Source organism: Bos javanicus, chromosome 25, assembly GCF_032452875.1.
Source record: "Bos javanicus breed banteng chromosome 25, ARS-OSU_banteng_1.0, whole genome shotgun sequence".
Taxonomy (NCBI): Eukaryota; Metazoa; Chordata; class Mammalia; order Artiodactyla; family Bovidae; genus Bos; species Bos javanicus.
This window is the reverse complement of record NC_083892.1, coordinates 20,712,157-20,736,256: the sequence shown is the minus strand read 5'-3', so window position 1 is coordinate 20,736,256 and position 24,100 is coordinate 20,712,157. Positions and strand designations below refer to the sequence as shown.

General features: G+C 47.1%; 1 protein-coding gene across 2 annotated transcripts in view; it reads left to right on the top strand.

Moving 5' to 3' along the window:
• The window catches only part of USP31 (ubiquitin specific peptidase 31), an 83,477-nt gene extending 60,085 nt beyond the window's left edge, over nucleotides 1–23,392 (top strand). For both annotated transcript variants that reach the window (XM_061401410.1, XM_061401412.1), the window contains exons 12-16: nucleotides 3,219–3,338; nucleotides 5,768–5,993; nucleotides 11,282–11,440; nucleotides 12,961–13,113; nucleotides 15,216–23,392. In XM_061401410.1, the coding sequence (XP_061257394.1) occupies nucleotides 3,219–3,338; nucleotides 5,768–5,993; nucleotides 11,282–11,440; nucleotides 12,961–13,113; nucleotides 15,216–16,771 (2,214 nt within the window). In that variant the 3' untranslated portion in view covers nucleotides 16,772–23,392. The remainder of the gene's footprint in view (nucleotides 1–3,218; nucleotides 3,339–5,767; nucleotides 5,994–11,281; nucleotides 11,441–12,960; nucleotides 13,114–15,215) is intronic.
• The last annotated feature ends 708 nt before the right edge of the window (nucleotides 23,393–24,100 follow it).

The following is a 24,100-nucleotide window of genomic DNA, read 5'->3' as shown; positions in this document are numbered from 1 at the left end:
AGTGACTTCACTTTCACTTTTCACTTTCATGCATTGGAGAAGGAAATGGCAACCCACTCCAGTGTTCTTGCCTGGAGAATCCCAGGGACAGAGGAGCCTGGTGGGAGGCCGTCCATGGGGTCACACAGAGTCGGATTCGACTGAAGTGACGTAGCAGCAGCAGCAGCAGCAGCAAAGCTTAAAGTTGGGCAGATCTACTAGATGGGGACTTCCCTGGTGGCTCAGACGGTAAACCATCTGTCTACAATGCAGGAGACCCGGGTTCAATCCCTGGGTTGGGAAGATCCCCTGGAGAATGAAAGGGCAATCCATTCCAGTACTATTGCCTGGAAAATCCCATGGACATAGGAGCCTGGTGGGCTGTAGTCCATGGGCTCGCAAAGAGTTGGACATAACTTCACTTTCACTTTCAGTAGATGACAACGAATCGAACCAAGTCTCCTGCATTGCAGGCGGATTCTTTACCAACTGAGCTATCAGGGAAGCCCAGATGACAACATTGGTATTCTACAAAACATCTCACTGATCTTGTAATCAGGATTTGTTCATTCAGTACCTGTTTGTTGAGTGCATACTATGTGCCAGGTCCTGTGCTTGGCCTGGGGTTATAGCAGGGACCAAGACAGACAGCAGTTTTGCCCTCAGGCTGTTACAGTGTAGTGGGGATAAACAAGTAAATAAAGAAGCTAAGGCCCTGGGGTAGAAGAAAGGTTGAGAAACAGAAATGAGGCCGATGTGGTGGGGCATGGCAGGTAAGAGACTTTGTCCTGGTCGTAAAATAACCCTAGCAAGTACTGCAGGATCCAGCGCTTCCACAGAAGGCTTTCAATAAATATATCCTGCAATGAATGAGTGAGTGTTCCTTGGGAAGCTCAGTCATTGGGTCCAGAAATAACAGTTCAGATAGGAAAGAGGAGCAGGTCAAACTTAGGCTGTGTGGTGATAATTTTGGGGTCAGGCTGTCTGCAAGCTCAGTAGTGATGGTCAACAGCATTTGCGAATGTCAGTGCTGTTGGCTGCCTAAGGATGCTTTGGAAACAGTGTCCAGGTCTCAGGTGGTGACAGCCCTTCTCTCCTCATCACCTTGGATGTTCACTGTTAAGAGACTGACATCGAGGGGCACAGGCAGAGAGTGTGGATTGTGGATGGTGCATCTGGAAATCCTGGCACGGCTGAATGTGTTTTGACAAAGGAGACCTAAAGTGAAGATCTGATAGGTATTTTCATCCATTTCATCTTGTGGATGAGGATTTGGACTTCTTTTAACTAAAAAGCAGAATTAGAGACTGGAAATTGCAGGGAGAGTAATTTCATCTTAATCTGAGGACGAACTCTATAACAGACTGAAAGTGGAGCAGCTGCCTCCTGAGCCAGCGCCTTCCCTGCCAGGAGTTCGTGAGGCCGGCCGTGCTCCAGCTGTGCTCCATAGACCTGGCAGCTTTGTGGCAGTTTATGACGCGCTCAGTACAGGAACAGAGCGTTGCTGTAGAAACTGTCAAAACTATTGGATATTGTCATGACGTTCTTGCTGTATCTTATAAAAGAGTATCTGTTCACGATGTGTTGAAAATGAAAAAACAAACAGCCTGCTTCTTTACCAGGAGTGCTGGGCTGGGTGGCCATGTACTTAGGTGGACAGTTTGCATGTTGCCAAGATGTGGACTTGCCAGATGACAGCATAGGTCCCTCCTGTCTAGCGTTCTCACTCAGCTCCAGCCACTCAGACGCCTGTCCCTCCGCATCTTTCCTGCACACACAGCTGGGTCTTCCTGTCGTGAAAGAAATCTCCTGACCTCTGCTTCCCCTTCAGGCTGTCCTGCCAGTCTTTCTCTTCTTTTCTGCCCAACTTGATCATTAGTGGTTTCAGCGCGTTCTCCTTCCTCCCTCCCAGATCCCTCGTCATCTCTCTGATTTGGCTTTCTGACAGCTGTCCAGGATTCTTTGGGCCCCTCCTGGGCTCAGTTCAGTGGCCTTTGCTCAGTCTGCATTCAGTTCTTTCCATGGGATGTGGTTCTGATAACCAGCCTGTTCTTGCCACTCTTAACTTGGTCTGCATGAAAGAAATGCTGCTGACTTGTCTGAGTTTCTGACTGTATCCTCAGCTTTCGGTGATTTCTCAATCTTTGTTTCCCTTAAAAATATGCATCCCCCCAGGTTCTGTCCTTGGCTTCTCTGACGTCTCAGAGGGCATGGCTATCTGTTCTGTTCCCATGGCTGCCCTCACTTCATCATGTTAATGGTTCCAGATCTGAGGCATCTTCTGAAATCCAGAATGAAATTTAAAAAACCTCTCTCACCAGACATGTCCTGTTAGCACTTCTATGTCCCCTTCCTGAAATCCTTCCCTGCAGATGGGACACCCAGGGATTTGAGGCCTCAGACTGGTGTTGAGAAAGATCTTGGTGGTAAGCAGGAGGGGGAGGATTGTCTGGAGCAGTTTGATGTTTGGGGGAGGAAGAACAATTAAGAGACTAGAGGAAGAAGGGATAAGAGTGAATGAGGACTTTGAATTAAGCTGGGTTGAGGGGGATGGAGAAGAAAGGAGACAGGTGTGAGGAATGTTAGAGGGGTGTTATCTTGGATGGACGAGTGGAGGAAGAGGGAAGGATTTGAGGCTTTGGGATGACCCCTGTGTTCTGCTCTTAACAGGTGGTAGTGATATTTGCTGGGGTAGGACATACAGGAGGAGAAAGGGGAACTGTATTGACAGAAAGGTGACGAGTTTGGGAGTATGACGAGCTTCTGTGACATTTAACATCTTTCTGTAGGATTTACTTCATTGGTCGTTCCTTTTTAAGAGAGTCTATTCAGAAATCATTGGAAAAGACCCTGGTGCTGGGAAAGATTGAAGGTAAAAGGAGAACAGGGCAACAGAGGATGAGATGGCTACATAGCATCACCGACTCAATGGACCTGAGTTTGAGCAAACTCCAGGAGCTGGTGAAGGACAGGGAACCCTGGCGTGCTGCAGTCCATGGGGCCACAGAGTCGGACACAACTTAGCGAGTGAACAACAACAGCAGCAGCAGCTATTCAGCCAGTGTTTGGGTGCCAACCGTAGCCCTTTGATTGTGTTTTTCCATTGACTCCCATTAAACGTAGTTTGTAGAGGGATTCAGAGTTGTGCCATGCCTTGGCCCAGAAGTGAGGAGACAAGGCTTTCTCCTCTAGGGGTCCTGCTTAAGTGGCGCTAACAGCGTCGTGCTCCTTGTTTCCAGCTCGCCCCTGACGACGCCTGGCGGTGCCCGCACTGTAAGCAGCTGCAGCAAGGCAGCATTACATTGAGCCTCTGGACTCTGCCCGATGTGCTGATTATCCATCTGAAGAGATTTCGACAGGTAAGGAGAGCCTCTGGCCCAGGGAAGAGCACTGTGACCAGGTGTCTTACGCCCCCTACTGGCGGGCTGTTGGGGATGGTTCTCTGGTGTCCCTGTGAGAGCCCACGATCTTGTGTTGTTACAGACCCACATTTTCCCTGTGTTTGGGGCCCTGTTTTGTTCTTTCCCAAAGCAAAGTTCAAGTGTCCTGTGACCTTTGAATCCCAACCATTTTAGTTCATACGGCAGATATTTTACTTTGTTCCTGAGGATTTGCTTTAGATTTGTAAATGTTGTGCTCATGTAAGTGTGCCTTGGGATTAAAAAAAAAATTGAGCTCCTTTCTGGGGGCGGGAAGAATTCTGTTTCTACCTAAATTAATAACGGGTGTTGTCCTGCTTCCAAGGAGCTGTTGTACAGTTGGGGAGATGAGTCATACATGTATACGAAGAAAATCTGCTTTGCATTGTATGGCTTTGTGAGTCAGTTTTCCCAAAAAGGTTGTCTGTTCCTGAGGTTAGAGCTGTCCTGGGCGGCCCCCTTGTAAGGGAGGTAAATGAAAGGTAGATGCTGGAGGAGTCTCTGAGCCTGGCTGCAAGAAGGTGTGGATCTGAAAGATCAGCAGGAGGCCTGCAGCAGGTGAGGGAGGGGCACGCACATAGTGCCTGGACACAGCGGGTGCAGAGCAGGGCAGGGGGCTGAGAGCCGAGGCCAGTGTGGCTGGAGGTCTGGGGGGTCAGGGAGAAAGGCGAGCGTTGAAGTAGAAGAGGCCGGCTGTGGCTGGCCATCCAAGCCTGGTAGGCAGAGTGGGGTTCTGAACCACTGAAGCAACATGACCAAAGGCGTGATTTGAAGAGAGGCTACAAGGATGCAGACAGGGAGGTCTGAAGGAGGCCGTTTATCCAGGGCAGGCCCGGCTGATGGCTGGCATTGGAGTTGCGGCAGCGGAGGTGGAGAGACCCGGATAGATTGGGAGATGTCTAAGATTCGCTGATGAAGTGAAGATGTTGGGGGCGCACACAAGGTCGCCGGGGCGGGGCTTAGTGCATGGAGGTTTGGAGTCCAGCCCCTGTGTTAGTGAGGAGTGAGCATTTGCCTTGAGTGTCTCAGCTGCACGCCTCCATTGGGGTCTGCGGGTGGACGGCCTGTTGAGGGTTTGCCCAGCCCTCTGTCTCTTTCCACACACACAGACTGATGTCCTTTGCTTTCTGTTTCTTTTGAAGACATATAGTCACGCCTCCAGCGCCCCAGCTCAAAACTGTAGTGTCATCTTTGACTATTCTTTCTTGTCTCTAACACCTGGGCTTGGTTGTCCTCCCCACTTCCTTCTGTATGTGTCCTCTTCTCCCCATTCTTGCTGTCATCCTGCCAGTTCCAACTTTCTGCTCCTTCCCAGCAGGTTGCAGTTGCGGTGTCTTTTTATTGGTTTTGTAACCTACGCTGCTCTTCCCTCTGGAGCACATTTTGGGCACTACTTCATGGCAGCTCTGATGACATCATGTCCTGCCTCAGAGCGTCCCTTTGACTTCCCCCAAGCTTCCTCCCCAAGCTTCCCCCTTGACTACAGAGCAGGATCCAGGTTCTTTAGCCTGATCCTGCAGGACCGCCTGCCTTTCTCTTAGGAACTTTTTTTTTCCCTTAGAATTGGCATTATCTATACCTGATTCATTTTTTTAAAGCCCCCATAGACACAGGAGGGCTTCCCTTATGGCTCAATTGGTAAAGAATCCGCCTGCAATGTGGAAGACCTGGGTTTGATCCCTGGGTTGGGAAGATCCCCTGGAGAAGGGAAAGGCTACCCACTCCAATATTCTGGCCTGGAGAATTCCATGGACATGACTGAGTGACTTTCACTATAGACACAGGAAACATTCAGTAGATATCTTTCAACTGATGGCAAGATTTCCAGGTTGCCTAAGGTTGTCAGCTCAGTGAATGTAGCAAGCTGAGTCACTGTTAACTTTGAATGTACTTCCTGGAGGAAGGGCCGGGAAGAGGCCCTGTTCCGTGAGTTCGGTGCCAACACCATGCTGTCCCTTGACATATGTTGTTACTCCATTCCTTTTCATGCCTCTGGATGAACCACCGGAAATTGTCATTTTGCACGTTAAAAACTTTTATTAGGTAAGGACCAGAAAGCTCATTATCCTCTTACATGTAGTTAATCGTGGGTTCCATTTTTGGTGATATTAAAACCCTCCAGGTATTGGGTTGGCCAGAAAGTTCGTTCAGGTTAGTCTATAGCATCTTACGGGAAAATGTGAATGAACTTTTTGGCCAACCCCAGAAGTTAACAGTATTAACCTGTTCCCTGTGTCGTATGTCTTTGGAAACATCAGATAGGAAACTCAAACCTACTTTAGCCAATAGAGTCTGCCTTTCACGCTGAACTGGCCTACCCTCTGCTCGCATGAATGTGCCATCAGGACTTGTTTTTCTTCTTGCAACAGGAAGGAGACAAGCGTATGAAACTTCAGAACATGGTCAAGTTCCCTTTGACCGGCTTGGACATGACACCTCACGTGGTTAAGCGAAGCCAGAGCAGCTGGAGTCTGCCATCCCACTGGTCTCCATGGAGACGGCCCTACGGACTCGGGAGGGACCCTGAGGACTACATCTATGACCTGTATGCCGTGTGCAATCATCATGGCACCATGCAAGGGGGGCACTACACAGGTCTGCAGCGCGAGAGGCCGGGCGCCTGTGCTGACGATCCCCCGACGTGTTGTGCTTGCGACAGGGTGGCTGTGCTTTAGAACCTTGCTTTCTCTTCCAGCGGGAAGTGTGCCGACCACGAGGGCAGCTTTCACCTTCCAGCTCTCTGTTCCCTGGCCTCATCTGGTCAGGCTCTGACCCGAGCAGGGAGAGTGGTGGCCTGTGCAGAGGGGTGGCCTCATTTGGCTCACCCAGGACTTGCCTTCTTGACCTCACCTGCACAGCCCCATTTAAGGTTCTGCTCTGCTTCCTTCAGGGCCTAGCATCTCCCTGATTTGGAGTGGTTGTGGACCACTTTTTTTAATAGTGTCTTTAAAGTGACTTGTAAGGGTTTTTCTTTTTGCTTTGTGTTCAAATTAATTTTTTTGATTTGTCAAAGCAGTAGTGCTCGTCTTGAAATTTAGAGACTAGAAAGAGGCAAAAAGAATAGTGCCATCAACCCATGAGGATGCCGCTCCAAAATAATCCCTGAGATCATTACTCAGAAAACGGTGGTGGGAGTTCCTGGAGTCCAGAGATCAAGACTTGCACTTCCACTGTAGGGGGTGAGAGTTCAGTCCCTGGTTGGGGAACTAAGAGCCCACATCTCTGTGGCATGGCCAAAAGCTTTAAAAGAAAAAAAAAAAATTTTTAGAAACTGTGATAAATAACACACAACAGAATTTTCCTTTTTAACTATTTTTAAGAATACGGTTCCGGAGAAGGCAATGGCACCCCACTCCAGTACTCTTGCCTGGAAAATCCCATGGACAGCGGAGCCTGGTAGGCTGCAGTCCATGGGGTCGCTAAGAGTCGGACTTGACTGAGCGACTTCACTTTCACTTTTCACTTTCCTGCATTGGAGAAGGAAATGGCAACCCACTCCAGTGTTCTTGCCTGGAGAATCCCAGGGACGGGGAGCCTGGTGGGCTGCCGTCTATGGGGTCGCACAGAGTCGGACATGACTGAAGTGACTTAGCAGCAAGCATACAGTTCAGTGTCATTAAGTTCATTCATATCTTCGTGCAGTCATGACCACTGTCCATCTCGAGTTTCTTTCATCTTCCCAAATTGAAACCCTGCATCCATTAAGCAGTAACTCCCTGTTGACCCCTCCCCCATCCCTGGCAGCCACCGTTCTTTCTATGAAACTGATTACTCTGGGTACCTCGTGTAAGTGAATCATACAGTATTTGTCCTTTTGTGTCTGGCTTACTTCACTTAGCGTAATGTATTCAGGAGTCACCCATGTTGTACTGTGTGTCAAAATGTCCTTCTTTTTTAAGGCTGAATAATATCCCATTGTAAGTAGGCAACATTTCGATAAGTGGTGTTAACCTCCAATGTTTTCTGTACGTTTGGCCGTTACTTTATACTGTGGTGGTTTGTGCTGATGTGCTCTGTACAGGTGAACCGCTATGGAGCACCTCCTCTGTTTCTTGCTTGCCATGGGCCATAACATATCAGAGACATGTTGGAAACGAAAAAAATCTCAGCCTCTGTCTTCCGAGAGTGTAAACAAGTGGTTGGGACAGCGTAGGCACACGTAATATGAAAGAGCGAAGTGTGTATTAGGTTCTGTGATTGAAGTGTGGACTGTGGGTAGAACAGGGGCCAGGAGAAGAGAGTGGCCAGAGCACCCCCTTCCTGGAGGGTCAGGGGAAGCTGCGATTAGTAACCTGCCACCTACCCTCACGGGGCAGACACTTAACTTTTGGTAAACGTTATTTTTAATGACTGCAGGATATTCTGATGATGAAACTCTAGTCTGATATATAACCATGTCCTTTGAAGATGACACTGGTGAACATCTTTGTGCATCGTCCCCTTTTCTCTGTGTTAATTCTGTATCTCTTTGAGATTGAGTCTCAGAAATGGAGTGATGGGGTTCAGGGCATGCATGCATGCTGGGGAGGCACGTATATTGGGGGCTTCTTGCCTGGACATCTGTGTATGGGGGAACTTGATGTATGGGTGGCCAGGACTCGGGTTTCTATGTCCTTCCGACTCAGCCTGTTTGGCAGAAACACTTCTCTGGGACTTTCTTGCATCCTCAGTTCAGTGGTTTCCACCACAGGCCCCAACAGGGTGCTGTTGGTTCGTAAACGTGGGGGGAGGTAGAGGAGGGTTGGCCCTGCCGGTTGGTCTTTCAGGCTTTCTGAGACTCCTCCCTGGCAGTTAGCCCCATAACACGGTGAATGAGCCTGTCGGGTCCTAGACCCCCTCCTTGGCCTTGCACACTTCCTCTCTTACCTCCAGGAGGCAAGAGCTTGAGTGTGACTGGACACAATCTTTTGTTCTTGAAACCCATTAAGTTCAAATTCTTTCAATATTTAGATGCCGCAAGCTGCAGTCACTTGTGAAAGGAATGATGGAACTTGGAGTGTATCTCAGTGGAGCGCTTTGGATGGCCTCTACTTTGCCCTAGGAAGCACTTTCTAGGAGAAGAAGGAGATAGAGGATCTACTGAAAAATCTATTAAAGCCAGATTTTAATACTAGATTTTGTATCTTACATATTTTATATTTATATTCTATGGGAACCACTTTGTGTATCTAGTTGTATTTTTCCTCTTGGGGCATTCCTGGTCATATCTCCATTCTTTGATACTAAGTCACAGAGTTATATACTCAGGGACTCTGAGAATTGAAAGGGACTTAGAGGGAATTTAATTTCACACATTAGCTGGTGAAGTAATACTTTGTCCAGCATCCCTGGTTGGTGTTTGTGTAGCTTCAGCTTTGGTAAAGAATCTTCCATGTGGAAGACTGTTTCTCAGGAAAATATGGACAAGCATGTTGTGTGGTTTCTAGCTAGAAACTGTTGAGGAAATAGGACAGTGCTAGCCTCATGTTGCTCTGTTTATGGAACAGACTGGAAAGTGCCTGGAAACCATAGCTACCTCGGAGGCAGTACAGTTAGTTAGAGGAGTGTGGGCTAGAAGCCAGACACATCTCCTAGCTCCGTGACCTTAGGTGAAGAACCTTATTCTAACCTGGTGGCCATGCAAGGGAGCTGAAAGTGCTCATGTCTGCTTCTTGGGGCCTGGTACCTAGGAGTGACTCAGATATTTTCTGCATTTATTTCCCCTTTCCCATGCTTAGACGGTAAAGCGTCTGCCTACAATGCGGGAGACCCGGGTTCAATCCCTGGGTCAGGAAGACCTCCTGGAGAAGGAAATGGCAACCCACTCCAGTATTCTTGCCTGGAAAATCCCATGGATGGAGAAGCCTGGTGGGCTATAGTCCATGGGGTCGCAAAGAGTCGGACACGACTGAGCGACTTGACTTGACTTACTTTACTTCCCATGCTTAGACCATACCACTGCTTTTCTCATAAGAACATTTAAGTACTTGAGCATTGTTAAGTTGAAGATACCTTACTTCTGAGCTTTCACTTGGAACGTTTATTTTAATGTGTTCTTTATTTTGCGCTGGTTCTGCCTATAGTTACATGGTATATGTATGCCTGACTTGTAGTGATTCTAGAACAGCGCTGCTTAAACGATCTGCGATGAAGAACCTTTTAAAAGATTTCTTAAATCTTTTTAAAAATTTCCAATCCTTCGCGAGCCAGCACTTACACAAAAATGCAATAAAAACATCAGACTACTATGAATGTTTTTAAATGCTTACCCCGTTTTGGTGCTTCTCTTTTGGACTGGCACCAGTCTGTGAGACACAATTTGCATAGCACTGGTCTAGAAAACAATTTAGAAAACAGCGCTGGGAAGAAAAGCACACAGAATTATTTTATAAATACATCATTAACCCGTTGGTGAGCCCCTGAGAGTTTCCATGCTGTGGCTGAGGACAGAGCATCCCGAGGAGAAGCAGACTGGAGCTGGTACACGGTTGCTCAGCCACCTTCTCTCAGGCACGCTCCTCAGTACCGTTTTCCTCCCACCCCTTCTCCCACTCCCGAACCGCATCCCCTCTCCAGCTGGGCCATAGCGCATCAAGCCTGACCGCGCCGCTGACCAAACAGTTGCTGTTTTACCAGCTCCATCTGCCTTTCCCCTCTGGTTCCAGTGAGTCCACAGCTGCAGACACCTTCCTACCCTGCAGTCATAGATTCTTCGCTTGCTCTTCTTTGTTGGCACTGTCTGGTGTAGCCCTGCCTCGCCGGGTCCCTTTCATCTCCTCGGAGTCCACACTTACCCAGTGGTTGTGGCCTGTCAAGGCTGTCACTCCTGGTGCCACTCGGGGACCTTATGTGTCCTGCCCCCGGGGCCCTACTGAGTCCGTCCCGGCGTTCAGCCAAATATTGTAGCTCTCATTTATGCCCACCCCAGTAAGTCAGAAAGCACTGGTACGCACACAGCTTTCCGGATCCAGCTCATCACACTCCCTGATCGATTCCCAGCACAGTAAGCTGTGTCTGTCTGTCCTTGCTGGTGCTTCAGCGCTCTTGATTCTTATCTCAGGCTTAGAATTTGATCTGGAGAGAAGGCCGCATGCATTCACGAGCCCCCGTTCTCAGTTTGTCGGGGGACTTCCATGAGGCACCGTTCTGCTGCCTCTGAGGGAGGCAGGGTAGGGTGGGGGTCTAAGAACAAGCTCAAGGACTAGATAATTCTGAAACGAACTCGGCCCCCTGCTTTACCAGCTGTGTGGTCTTGGGCAGGCGGGTTAATCGTTTTGAGCCTCTGTAAAATGGGAGTAATAATAGAACAAATTTCATAGGATCAAATGAGATACATAACAAGTGTTAAACAAGTATTAGCTGCTGCTATTATTAATATCATTATTTCTAGTTCCCGAAAGACTAAAATGTTACAGCATCCTTAAAACAGAGCTGCTCAGTCCTGGCACATTAGCATGTTTGCTGGTGACTCTTCATTGTGGGGCTGTCCTGTGCACGGTAGCATGTTCAGCAGCAGCCCTGGTCTCTACCCCCGACTCATCACTAGTATCCTACCTGCCCTGCCGCCCCCCAAGTTGTGACAGTCAAAAAGGTCTCCATTCATTACCACGTGTCCCCTGGGGCAAAAGCATTTCTGTCTGAAAGCCATTGGTTTAACTAAATACTCATTTTCTAAGATTAAGTAGAATTTCATCCATTTGAAATAGGTTGGAATTTCATGAAACATCTTGCCTGTGTATGATTTGGAATTTGGCTTTTTTTTTTTTAACGCTTTCTCTGCATTACTACCTGCGACCTTAAAAAGTTATTGAATTATGTGAGGCAAGGAAACAGTGTCTGTGGGTGGAGCGGAGCGGCCAGGGTGGCCACCCCAGTGCTGATGGCTGGTGGGCTCTCTTTGGCAGCGTTCTGCAAGAACTCCGTGGACGGTCTCTGGTACTGCTTCGACGACAGTGACGTGCAGCAGCTTTCGGAAGATGAGGTCTGCACGCAGACGGCGTACATCCTCTTCTACCAGAGGCGGACGGCTATACCGTCGTGGTCGGCCAACAGCTCGGTGGCGGGTAAGGCCATTCCACTCCAGGTGCGGTTTTTCTGAGAACAGAAGGTGGTGCTTGATGATCCAGAGGACTTCTCCAGAAGGTCCTCTGATTCTGCTGGTTGGATCAGGTTAATTGTCACATTTGCATTTAATCTGGAAGGCAGAATGGTTGCAGTCAAGGAAACGGGGCTGGAATGCGCAAGCAACTGTGATACCAGGAGTTGGCATGGAGGTAGAGTGGAGCCCAGCTCAGAGCACGATCGTGTGTTTACTTGTGGAGTCAGTGAGCGAGGGAGCTGAAGAGCACCACCAGGCGCTCGCAGAGTAGAGGGACCGCGTGATTTGGAAGCAGAACCAGACTTGACTTTGCCACCCCTTGCTCGGGTTATCGTGGAGCATGTCCCATCTAAGCCACGTATTTGTCAGCCGTAACATGGGTGTAATAATGCTACCTGTCTCATGAGGTCGTTGTGTCCAGCAGATCAGGTGAACTTGGGTTAAAGCCCTTTGCAAAGGGTAAAGCACCGTTACAAATTATTCTTTTTTTCCAGTAAGGTTGGCCTGTTCTGTTAGGGGAAGGATTGAAGGCTGTACTAATCTTAGAGGGCTTGGGTTTAGTTTGAGGAGATCTACTCTGTTGTGTTAAACAAACACAAGAACACTATCCACACTTGATGCAGCCACACACAATCCAGACGGGGAGAAGGCGTCTTAGTGCCACGTTGCAGTTGAGAGAATAGGACAGAGTTGTGGGACGTGGTCGTGTGTGAGCAGTTATTCATCCCTGCACCCCTCGAAGCTTGTGAGGGATAAGCCGGAAGCTGCTCAAAGGAAGCATCGCTGAGGCACAGAGACCCCTGGTGCATCACGCCCCACGCAGTACAGCACTCAGTCTGTAGCTGCTCTCTTCGTTCACAGAAGGCGGGAACTCCAGGGCTCTAGTACCGTCCCGCAGTGCTTTCCAGAGTCTGAGATGTGCTCGGACCTGACACCCCCTTGAGGTCTCCTCGAGATAGTCATGCTGCTGCATGCTCTCCATCTCAGGAGTGGCTTCTATTGTCCTAACTCATATTTAAGGGCCTTCCTGGAACAGACAAGACAGAATGGCACGTGGCCCTGTGTATGTGTGCTTGCTTGTTGTATATTAATACTGTGGTTTAAATGATTTAAAAATTTCACCAAAGGCCAAGAAAGTAACAGTACACCGCTGCTTGCTTTCGTCTCTCTGTCTGGCTTATTACTGCAGGTGCTTAGAACGCTCTCTGGGCTGTCGTGCTCAGTAAACGTGTATAGGGTGGATGGAAGGTATGAACAGTTGTGTCTGTTCATTCTGTTGCCGGCACTTAAGACTTTGCTTTATGAAGTGTCCATCCCTGTACTTGGATTTTACAGCTGCAGACGTGAGTGGGAGTCTGCCCTCTTTTTCATCCTCACAGGGGGCATTCGAGTGGGCATGGTGTGGGGTCTGGGAGTTAGCGCTGGCCCGGCAATGAGGTCCCCGGGCTTCTGGCCTGACCTCGGTGCCCGCTTCCTTTCCTGCAGGCTCCACGAGTTCCTCCTTGTGCGAACACTGGGTGAGCCGACTCCCGGGGAGCAAGCAAGCCAGCGTGACCTCTGCGGCTTCCTCCAGACGCACCTCCCTGGCCTCGCTGTCAGAGTCTGTGGAGATGACCGGGGAGAGGAGTGAAGACGATGGTAGGTCTGGGTTTCGGTGACAGATTTCCGAAACAGTGACTCGTGGACACGCGCACAGGCTTCCTCGTGTTGAGGAGCCAAGTCCCAAGAAGGAAGTGGGGGGACATAAAAGTGGGTGACAGTGAGGGGCCTGCGTGGCTGTGGTCACCATCGCACGTAACCTTTTATATCACCAGGCCTTTTGCTTCTCGTCTGGGATCCAGGACTTTTTCCTTCCACTGTCGTTTTTCACTTTTAAAGTGTAAACGTGGAGGCTAGAGCTTTAACTCTGTACAGTAACTGGTACAGTTTAATCAGAGTGCTTTTTAAACTCTTCAGAGTAGCTATGAGGGGACTCAGCGAGCTTGCGATTTGCTGAGGGTTTTGCGGGAGGCTGCCTGGGAATGAGCTGCTATGCGGGGCCTGGTGTGGGAGCGCCTGACTTGCTCGGCTTCTCACCTTCCCACCACGCTGCCTCCCTGGAGGGACTTGTGGTGTGTGCTTGGGGAGTGCAGGAGCAGCTAGAACAGAAGCCATTGCCTTTGCATAAAGCTGTTTTGGGGAATTTGGGAAACAGTCACAGTATGGAAGCTTGGCAGAGCTGATAAAAATTGAGCTCTGGTGTTTTTGCCTTCAGCTCCCGCTGGACTAGTGGCAACACAGCCCCCCGCTCCACCCGGGACCCAAGCTGGGGGGAGGCAATGAGGCAGCTGGAGTCCTGAGCGTTGGGAGGGGGAGAGGGTGAGCTCAGCCTCTGTGGGATACCACGAGCCCGGTGACTCACCCCGGCAGGCCTCAGTCAGTCTGTGGGCGGCATTTCCATCGCTTCTAGTAAAGTGCTGCTTGCTAGTGGTGATGGTAAACCTGAACGCAAACTGCAGGAAGGAAACAGGAGTAGGGAGGAAGGCCCGACGTGGAGAGCTCCGTCTCACCTCCAGCTCTGCCCCTTCTTCCAACTGTTGCGTCGTCTTCTGTAGCGTAAGAGTCTTGGGCTGTAACCACCAAGCTCCTGGCTGGCACTCCTGACATTTTGTGAAAAACTGGCAGTTCCCCTTGGCTTGTTTATTATTTGGAGGTGGTTTTCAGCAAAGCCTTTAAACTTCGAGCTCACTGTTGTTTCAACAGGGAGCCTAGATATGGTTTGCGCCCAGTCTGTTTAAATAGTGGAGTCGGGGGGATCGATATCTCTTCAGGGTCATCATCATACAGTCTGCTGGGTGGTGCCCATGGACCAGGGCCTGTCTCTCAGGGTCTCATCCAGACGGAGTTGTATTAATACCACAGCTCCAGTAGTGGAGGATTTCATTTAGAATATTTTCTTTGGAAGTTCAAAGTCACTTACTGCTCTAATCATGAATATTTTTCTTGAAAGTTTTAAGGCACTCAGGGTAGAAGCGTGTTGTCTCTAGTTCCTTCCACTGATGGCTTTCACAGTCAGCGATCACAGCCCGCCTGCCTGTGATGTTGAGTTGGGGGAAGGGGTTGTGGTTCTGGTGCTGGCTCTGCCTCTAATTACCTGTGTGGTCATGGGCACAGACCTCACTGCTGTGGGTCCCAGTGTCCTTAGTAAGATGAAGAAGCCGTAAATGAAGTAGCTCACGTTTATTGAGCAGTGTGCAATGTCAGGTACCTTGCTGGGCACAGGACTTTGAAGATTTTATTTCATTCTCCTAGTAGCTCTGTGAGTTACAAGGGTCAGGAAATTATGGCCCACAGGCCAAAATATGGCCCCTGTCTTTATTTGTTAACAAAAAAAAGTTTTGTTGGAACACAGCCATGCCTGTTTATTTGTTGCCTGTGGCTGCTTTTGCACTAAGGTGTCAGAGTTGAACAGCTGCCCCACGAAGCCTAAAATATTTACTGTCTTGGCCGTTAGAGGAAAAGTCTGCTGAGCCCTGATGTTGAGCAAGAAGGTGCTTTGCCGGTCCCCAAGTTAGAATGCCCCTATGTTATAGGTGAAGGCTCAGAAAAGTTAAAATCGCGTGATGACTCCCTGACCCCAGACGCACTGGCTCTGAAGGTCACACTCCCGTCATCCCCTGATGCTGGCCTTCTTTGTTCTGTAGATGTTACTAGCACATCTTGTTGGCTTGGCTTAACGGTAATCTCTTTGCTGCATTCAGGAGGCTTCTCAACTCGTCCGTTCGTGAGAAGTGTCCAGCGCCAGAGCTTGTCATCCAGACCGTCTGTCACCAGCCCCTTGGCCGTCAATGAAAACTGCATGCGGCCTTCCTGGTCCCTGTCTGCCAAGCTGCAGATGCGCTCCAGTTCCCCTTCCCGCTACTCAGGGGACTCTCCAATTCACACCTCTGCATCCACCCTGGAGAAGATCGGGGAGGCCGTGGATGACAAGGTCTCCATCTCCTGCTTCGGTAGCTTGAGGAACCTGTCCAGCAGCCACCAGGACTCGAGCGACAGTCACAGTCGGCGGGAGCACAAGGCTGTGGGTCGGGCCCCTCTGGCCGTCATGGAAGGTGTGTTCAAAGACGAGTCGGACACCCGCAAGTTGAACTCCAGTGTGGTGGACACACAGAGCAGAAGCTCAGCACATGGGGATCACTTGCCCCCCGTCTCTGATCCATTTGATAACAATAACCAGATTGCTTATGTGGATCAGAGCGATTCTGTAGACAGCTCTCCTGTCAAAGAGGTGAAATCCCCAAGCCACCCAGGCTCCCTCGCAAAGAAACCAGAGAGCACAACCAAGAGATCCCCCAGCGCCAAAGGCGCTTCTGAGCCGGAGCGAAGCTTGCGGAAGGGGAGACCAGCCTTGGCCAGCCAGGAGTCCTCTCTTTCCAGTACCTCCCCTTCTTCTCCCGTTCCCGTGAAAGCGTCCGTAAAGCCCTCCCGCTCCCGAAGCAAAGCCGATTCTTCCTCCAGGGCCAGTGGACGGCATTCCTCCCCTGCCCCTGCCCCAAAGAAGGAGTCCTCCCCCAAGTCCCACGAGTCTGTGTCGTCCCCTTTGCTCCAGAAGCAGAAGTCGGCTTCTTCCCTCGCTTATACTGCTTCCTCCACGTCTGCCAAGAAAGCCTCAGGCCCCGCCCCGAGGGGCCCCTTCCCTCCTGGGAAGAGCAGGACTTCAGACAGGAGCTTAAGCCGAGAGGGCTCCAGACACAGCCTGGTTTCCGACAGGGCCAGCGTCACCTCCAGCTCCAAACCCAACTCCCCGCGCGTGAGCCAGGCCAGGGCCGGGGACAGCAGGCACGTGCGGAGCTCCTCCATGGCCAGCCTGCGCTCCCCCAGCACGAGCGTGAGGGCCGGCCTGAAGAGGGACAGCAAGTCCGAGGACAAGGGGCTGTCCTTCTTCAAGTCGGCCTTGAGACAGAAGGAGACCCGGCGGTCGACGGATCTGGGCAAGACCAGCTTGCTGTCCAAGAAGGCGGGCGGGGGCTCCGTCAAGTCAGTCTGTAAGAGCGCGGTGGATGACAAGGCAGAGAAAGGCTCCCAGGCGCCAGGCTCCCAGCAGCCAAATGCCATTGCAGTTGGGAAAGAGCCGCTTGCCTCCAAGGACCCCTCTTCTGGTAAACATTCCCTGCTGTCCACTCGCAAGTCCAAGACTTCCCAGCTCGATTCTGCAGCGCCCTCGTCTCCTGGGTGCAGGCAGTCTGCTGAGAAATCCTCCAAAAAGTTACCTTCTAGCATGCAAACCTCTGCACGGCCTTCTCAGAAACCTCAGTGATACTTCTGCAGTCCAAGTGTTTTATCTGTAAAGATGTTAATTTATTTAGAACCCCTTCCCTCCCACCAAAGCCCTTTATGCTTCTGTTTTGTATTTTTTGGGGGTCATGTGCCTGCCGTGTGTGTGTGTGTGTGTTTGTGTGTGTGTGTGTGTTTGTGTGGTGTGTGTGCGTGCGTGTGTGTATGTGGAGAATTCAATTGCAAATTGTTAAAAGCGTCGCCTTATTCTGCCATTGAACCAAATAACAGCCATAGGCAAAGCATTGACACCAAGCTAACTGAAATAATTATAGATGATACCCTGGATGGTCCCTTTAGTAACTGTACATATTTCTTTCTAGAGAACTCTTAATGACTTTCATTGGACACTAGGGATTTGAAACCTGTGAAACCAGTTAAGCTATCACTAGTGTGCTCTGTAGAAGGATGAATTACTTGACTCTCGTTTCATCTGAGCGGAATTTGTCGTCAACTGTGGATTGTCACGTGGCACCAGGAACTCTTATAAACTGTGACACTTAACAGAGAAATAAACCGAGGGAAAAACTGTCGCTTTCTGCACTTTGGCCCCATCTTACCAGTCTTTGTCAAGGGCAATATTTTAACACTAATGTTTCTCAGGTATATACTCAGCTAGTGTAGGACGGTTGCGCATCCGTGAAAGGATCAAAGAAGGTGGCCTGTGGGTTGCTGTCATTTCTCCTACTGCCACAGAGAGTTTTTAGAGGTAGAAATGAAGTCTTTCACCACCTTCCTATCTGCAAAGACGTGCGTTGCCATAAGCTGTCTTGACCTGTGGGATGTGTTCTAAGAGATGGCAAGTCGGATAGCCAGAAAGCCAGTCACTAGTAGTTAAATTTTTTTTTTCCCCTTGTAAATTTGCTCACTAAGGTCACTGCGGTTTTGAAATGGACTAGAGAAAATTCCTGGAAAAAAAGAAATGAATTCTAGACTGGATGCATAAATCTGTGCCATTTCCTTCTCTGGTGTGGCTTTTTTTCCTATGTTAGAAATTGAAAGCTCCATGCTGCCCCAAGAACGCACACCTGTGTTTCCTCGTCTTGTAACTTGGAGAGGAAAGAAGTTGCCTGATGCCAGCAGCCAGTGATGGTATTTTCGAGCGATGTGTGACAGTGTTATGTGCATAATGTCTGCCTGTCAGGCTTCGCTGGGATTGTTTTTCAGGAATGCATTTATTTCTTCTTTGTGCTGAAGATGTAGTGAAACTCACAAGCAGGATGGAGCCTGCTTCATCTGGCATTGTCAGTGAAAATTCCATTTCTTGTTTAGAGAAAAAGGGAACCTCAAGAAATTCACAGATAAGCAAGATATGTATATAGATTATTTCAAGCTTTTAGGAGGTGTTCTGGGATTTTTAGCCTTTTTTTTTTTTTTCCATTTTTTAAAAATGTCGAAGAGAGTCATGGTTCTGATTCTCTTTGAATAGCATTTGTCACTTTGCTGTGAAATATAGCATGCTAAGTTTATATGCGTTTACATATTAACTTTTTTTTTTTTTTAAGTCATGGACTCTTCAGGTTCTTCCTGAACACCTTGTACACAGATCCATTTATATAATCTCCCTTTTCAGTATTGCCGTGTGTGAAGTAACTAGAACATACATTACGTGCATAGCTATGGATTCTGCACTGTCCTGTTTTTCTTTTTTCCCCTTTCTTTGCTATGAATACCTCTAGGGAAATGCTTCTAGTAGGTTGCTTTATTTTGCTGCTAATTTGAGCACGAGCAGGTTAACCTGCAAGTCTGGAGGCCATGTGTGTTGAGGGTAAGCTGGAATTGTAGACCCCTGCCATGTTTAAGACAACACATCTGGCCTTGTGAGAGTTAGGCTAGTGCTGTGTGAAATCCACTTACTCTGAGCCTGTTGTGCTTGATCCTGACTCCACCACTCTGCCAGGAGTCCTCATCTCACCGTGCAGGCGTCTGGCTCCCCAGAGCAGCCTCACTCTCCCCTGCCGGGCTGTGACTGCCTTCCATCTTGATCTTGTTGCTTCGAGCAGCACATTGACAGCTCCATCAGTGTTCAGCCACTGTGAGTTTTCCAGTATCACTTTGATTTCCTAAAAAGATTGCACCAGATGTGGGGTTGTCATTATCTGGAATTGAGTGTTTGTCTAATTTGAACTTCTAATCGTTATTTAATAGGTAAATCTCATTTGAAATCTTTTATCTGAAGCTCTGAAACAGTCTTAGAATCATAGTTGGACTACTCAGTGTTTTAATAACACTTTTTTGGGGGGAGAGGTGGGGAATATAAACAGTTAAGCATTAACAGAATGTAATTTAATTTTCCCAGTGGTAAATATTTTTATTCCGGAGTTCTCCAAGAATGGATTTTCTGTTGTGTTTAGTGTCTTTATAATAAAAAAAAAACCCAAATCTATGAAGTATATTAAAGTTCCATGGGATCTAAAAATAAACTTGGCATATCTATAAACTGTATGTCTATGGAATTTAGTTCCTGTTTCAGATTTTAATGGTAAAAATAATCAGGAAGTATGGCACTGTCTAGGCATCTTGGTAAGCAATGAAAATTTCATCCTTAGTTATTAGGTTGCAACCTTTAAGCCACAGAAAAAGGATGTTTTGCCTAAAAGTGTGGAGATGCTCTTTGTGGTGTGAAGTATCTTATAGAAAAATTACACTTGGTTCAGTTCAATTCTTTGGTGGAGTTAGGGACTTGGTGTTCTGTTTTTTCTCTTCTCAGTGATGTTTGGCACAGTGAGCTTATATGTGTTTGGGGGTTAAAAATCATCTGCTGACGATGGTAGCCCTGGGTTCCTGGTTGACAACCAGGTGGGCCCGATTAGAGCAGCCGTATTTCCTGATAGGCACAAAATAACCACCGACAGTAGTGCTGCATCTGTCGTGTTTGTTTGCGTTTTAAAACCTTTATTCTTGATTTCTTTTCCTGTGAACGTCGGGTGCGCGGAGTCCTCGTCATTCCTTCCAACAGCCCTACACCTTGCCTTTGTAACCCCTAATGCGATGTGGAAGCACAAAGAGACTGTTAAGCTCGTGGCACCTCCAGACCATCTCCCACCTTTGCTGTGTATTTTCTCACGCTAAAAGCAGCCTAACGGAAAGGAAGTAGTGCTCCACTGGACCAATAGAAATGGGTGTGGGGGTGTTTGTGGTGCAGCAAAATACTGTTATTGTCTGTGAGGCTGCCGCGACCTCTTCTGTAATCCTCCTTTCATCATTCATTCCGCAAACATTCGTTGAGGGCCTGCTTTGCTTGTAAAGGCAAGCTGAGAGCTTCAGGAGTTTGCTGTAGCTGAGGATCCCTGGGAGCACAGCTGATGAACCAGGGGTGCCAGTCCTTCCAAGCAGAAAGATCAGGTGGATCCTGGTGATCGGCCGAGGCCTGTGGGCCTCTTGAACAAGTCTGTTCTGTTCTGGAAACCAAAAGTGCCCTTCTTCATCTTTGGAGATACTTTACTGTCACATCCTCTGTTTCAGACTGTGCTGTCTCTACTACTTAGTGGTTGGAAATCCGATCTGAAGTCACTCTTCATTAGAATTTGGTCATTTGCATTTGTGTGAGGTGGATGTGGGAATTTCTGTGGGTGGGTGGGGAGAAAAATGGTCATCCCTCTAAAATAACCTATCGTGAAGAAAACAGGACAGAATGTGAAGGAAACAGAAGTGGCAGCCTTTATAAAAAAAGGAACAGAAGAGCTGTGAACAAAGCTCATCTATTTCAAATAAACGTGTTTTAAAAAGTAGATTGACATCCGACGTTAAATTTCGTTCTGACAAATTACTGAGCAGCTGGAGATACTGTTTTCCTGTGTAGGTTATAATAATTATTGGATGCAAAGATTATTAGTGTTTCCGGGTTGGATTTTTGAGATAGTATGCAAATCACAAGCACAGTTTCAATAAAACGTATTCTATGAGGCACACTGAACTTTGTATTACTTGGAATTGAGAAGAGCAAATTTGCGGACAAACCAGTGCCTATATCATAAACATAAACACAAAAAATAGCTGTTACTGTGCAGGCTGTCTGTCTTCAATTTCTTAAAGGGTAATGTTATTGCTAACTCCATATTTTCGGGGGGAAATCCCATGGTTTTATTCAAATGAACAGTCCATACTGACTTTTGATCAACTCTCAAAGTGTTTTTGCATCTGCATTTTGAGCATGACCAATCATTTTTTTTCCCCCAAGTAATGGAAATAATTTTGCATGGCCTCCGTCTAACCCAGAAAGCATGCTCTTACTACCTATGCAAACAACTAAGAAAAAATACAGACTACTTACACTCAGTGTAAGTTTGAAAAAAAAAAGACATCTCTTAGATTATGGAGCTCTATTTTTGGATTTGTAATTCTATAATCAGTATTGAAAAGCATGAATGTGATTTTTTGTTTTGCTTTGCATGTGTTTCTCTTTGCCGGTTTTTTTTTTTTTTTTTAATCATTGGCAAGATTGTGTGTAAAATAAGTATTTTGCAAGCAGGAGTGGAAATGGGTGTGTTGAACACACAGTGGTTTATATACTGTATTTAGCCAGAAGACTTTCCTAAAGTATTTTGTTCTAAAAATAACCTGCCATTTTCTATAGATCTTAATTTTTTATATCTTCTAGGGTTCTATCGTGGTCACAAGGAAAGAATGTGACTCCTAACAGTGCTAACAATTTTCAGACACTTTTGTAGAGACTTAGAGCTGTTCTGGAAAGCTTTGGCGCTTTCCCCACCACTGGTCACAATGAGACTGAGCTGTGAGGTGTACAGTAGTGTCCACCGTGGGTTAGGTTCTAGAGCTGCTCACAGTCGTCTTAAGACTGGTGTTTCCCAGTTGAGGGAGAAGGGAGATCCAGACTCGGGAGGCTTTTTTCAGATCTCACGTACTCTCCCGAATTCCATCAAGCCTCTTGTGAAGAACTTGTCTGAGGTTTGGATACCCAGCACTCACTAGAATCGTCTGGGGAACTTTTAAAAATGCCTCAGTCCCACTCCTCAGCTTTTGATCTAATTAGTGTAGTGGCAGGTCCCAGGAGCTACCATCAATATATTTAAAGCTCTGAAGTGTTTCTAATTTGCAGAATTGAGAAGCACTGTGATACACCTTCCCTTTGCTGAGAACTATGGCGAGAATCACTGCCGTGTGAAGTACTCACAAATGACTCAGAGTCCTCTGTTGCTTTGGAGAGACAAGGGAAAAAAAAAAAGTTACTGATCAACCTCCTGTTTGAGATAAGGGGGGGTGCCTTTCTGATGTGAGGAGCTCGGAGCATCGTGTGCCTCAGCCCTTGCCCGTCTGGTGGGAGCTGGGGGTCTTTAGTTCACTGGAGCAGTTGGTGTCCCGTGGGGCTTGCCTCCTTCCCACAGCCTCTCCTCCGGAGGCCACAGCAGGGCCAGACCTTGGCAGGGAGCAGGACGGTCACTCTGAGTTAGAAAATGCTAAAGTAAAGCCTCCAGTGGCTTTGCAAAACCTGTCCCTGATTCTGATAGACCATGGTCACCTGTAATAGTTACAGTAGCAAACCTGAGGCTGCTGCCCAATTTCCTGTTAAGGAATATTTAGCTCACTCTCTCACTATCCAGAATGTAGTTTCAGGATTTTTTTTTTTTTTTAATGAATGTGAAGCATTTTATTTGGGTTTTTTTGGGGGGTGGGTGGGTGAGTAACCGTCAGTATTTTTTTCATGTAACTAAAAAAATGAATATGCATCCAAAAATTTGGCAGTACATGTTACCTATGGAGGCAAATGAAATTTAGTTTTAATCTGTGGTGGGCTGAATGCACTATGAATATATTCAAAATAAGCTGCTGTGCTTCTCAGGTGGTTTCTTCCTGTTAAGCATGATGCTGCCTACAGAAAAAGAAAACACAGTTTACTGGAGGTTTTCAACATTTCAAGGAATAAGTTAGAAGTAAAAACCCAAGTTGGAAATGCTCCTTTAGAAAGGCTGCCCTGAGCAGTGATACCTGTTGTAATGGTGAAAATGCAATATGAAATCCCCTAGGTGCTATTCTAAATGGTGAGGTGTCATTATACCAAATGGGGAAGCAGTTACTGTGTTTCTGGAGCTGAAGTTCTCTTTGTAGGCCTTTCAAATATGCATTTATGTTCCCTTTGGTTTTGCTCACCAACTGTGCCTCTCACCACTGGTTAAAATTGAATTCAAGCCCCATTACAAAAGCAGTTTCTTGATTGAACTCTTAAGTTTTTACAGTGGAATTTCTATAGTTGTCTTAAAAGCTGCATGTCATATCACTGTATAACAAAATGCTTTGGTGGTGGTCATGCACCATTCATAGTGATTTGTGTTATGATTTTCTTTTTTAGTTGTACAGTAATATGGAAGGCAGGATGTCTTTCCTTGAGGCTGGAAACAAAGTGTATCATACATTTTAAATTATTTTAGAACAAGTGCATGAGATGTGTCACTGACTTCTGTTATTTATTTGTATGTTTTATTATTCAAAGTGTATGCACTTTTAAGAAGCAAAATTTATATTTTTATGTTTAAAATGTTTTATTTCTGGAACAGCAGTTGATTATATAGTATACAGTTGGAATTTAAGAGAAAAGTGGAAAAATGTAATGAAATATAATAAATTTATTACATGATGCCCTCTTCAAGCCATATTCCTCTTTCTCCCCTTGCCAACCTCCATATTTTTGGTGTTAACTTTTTTTTTTTTTTGGTGTTAACTAACTTTGGAAATTAAACAGGTACTTGTACTATGCTGATGTATACAAAATGCTTTAAAGTTGTAGTATTAAGTGAAAACAAGTTACAGAAGGATACATACATTTTGTAAGTAACATTTTAAAGCAAAAAAAAAAAAAATCACATCCATGCTTATTTAATCTTCATAACCAAGAGTAAATGCAGCCGTTTCCTTCAAGAGGCAGTTTTTCCTGGGCCATGGAAGTAGATAAAAACTCACATTTTAACTCAATTCCAGTGGGCTTTCAAACTTTTGTATTTTTTCTCTCTTCTACCAAGATTTTATGATAGGAGGCGACAGCGGTATAAAAGGAACCATATTTTCTGGACCCTCTTGCCCTTGATACCTTCTTTTTCAGCCATCCTGTTGTGATAAAAATGCCCCGATGGCAAAGATTTTGCCACCTCTCAGGATGACTCCCTATTGAGGATGTCACATCACTTACGACCACTTGGGGGCACTAGAGATCACCATTATCAAAGGTGTTTTACAAGTCCGTCCTTCAGGTTCATAGCCTATGTGGGAATGCTTATTCGATATGAGTTGAGGAGCATTGTAAGTGGACAGGGGTTTCAATTTAGATAAGTACCACCAGCCATTATTTTTCCTAACAATT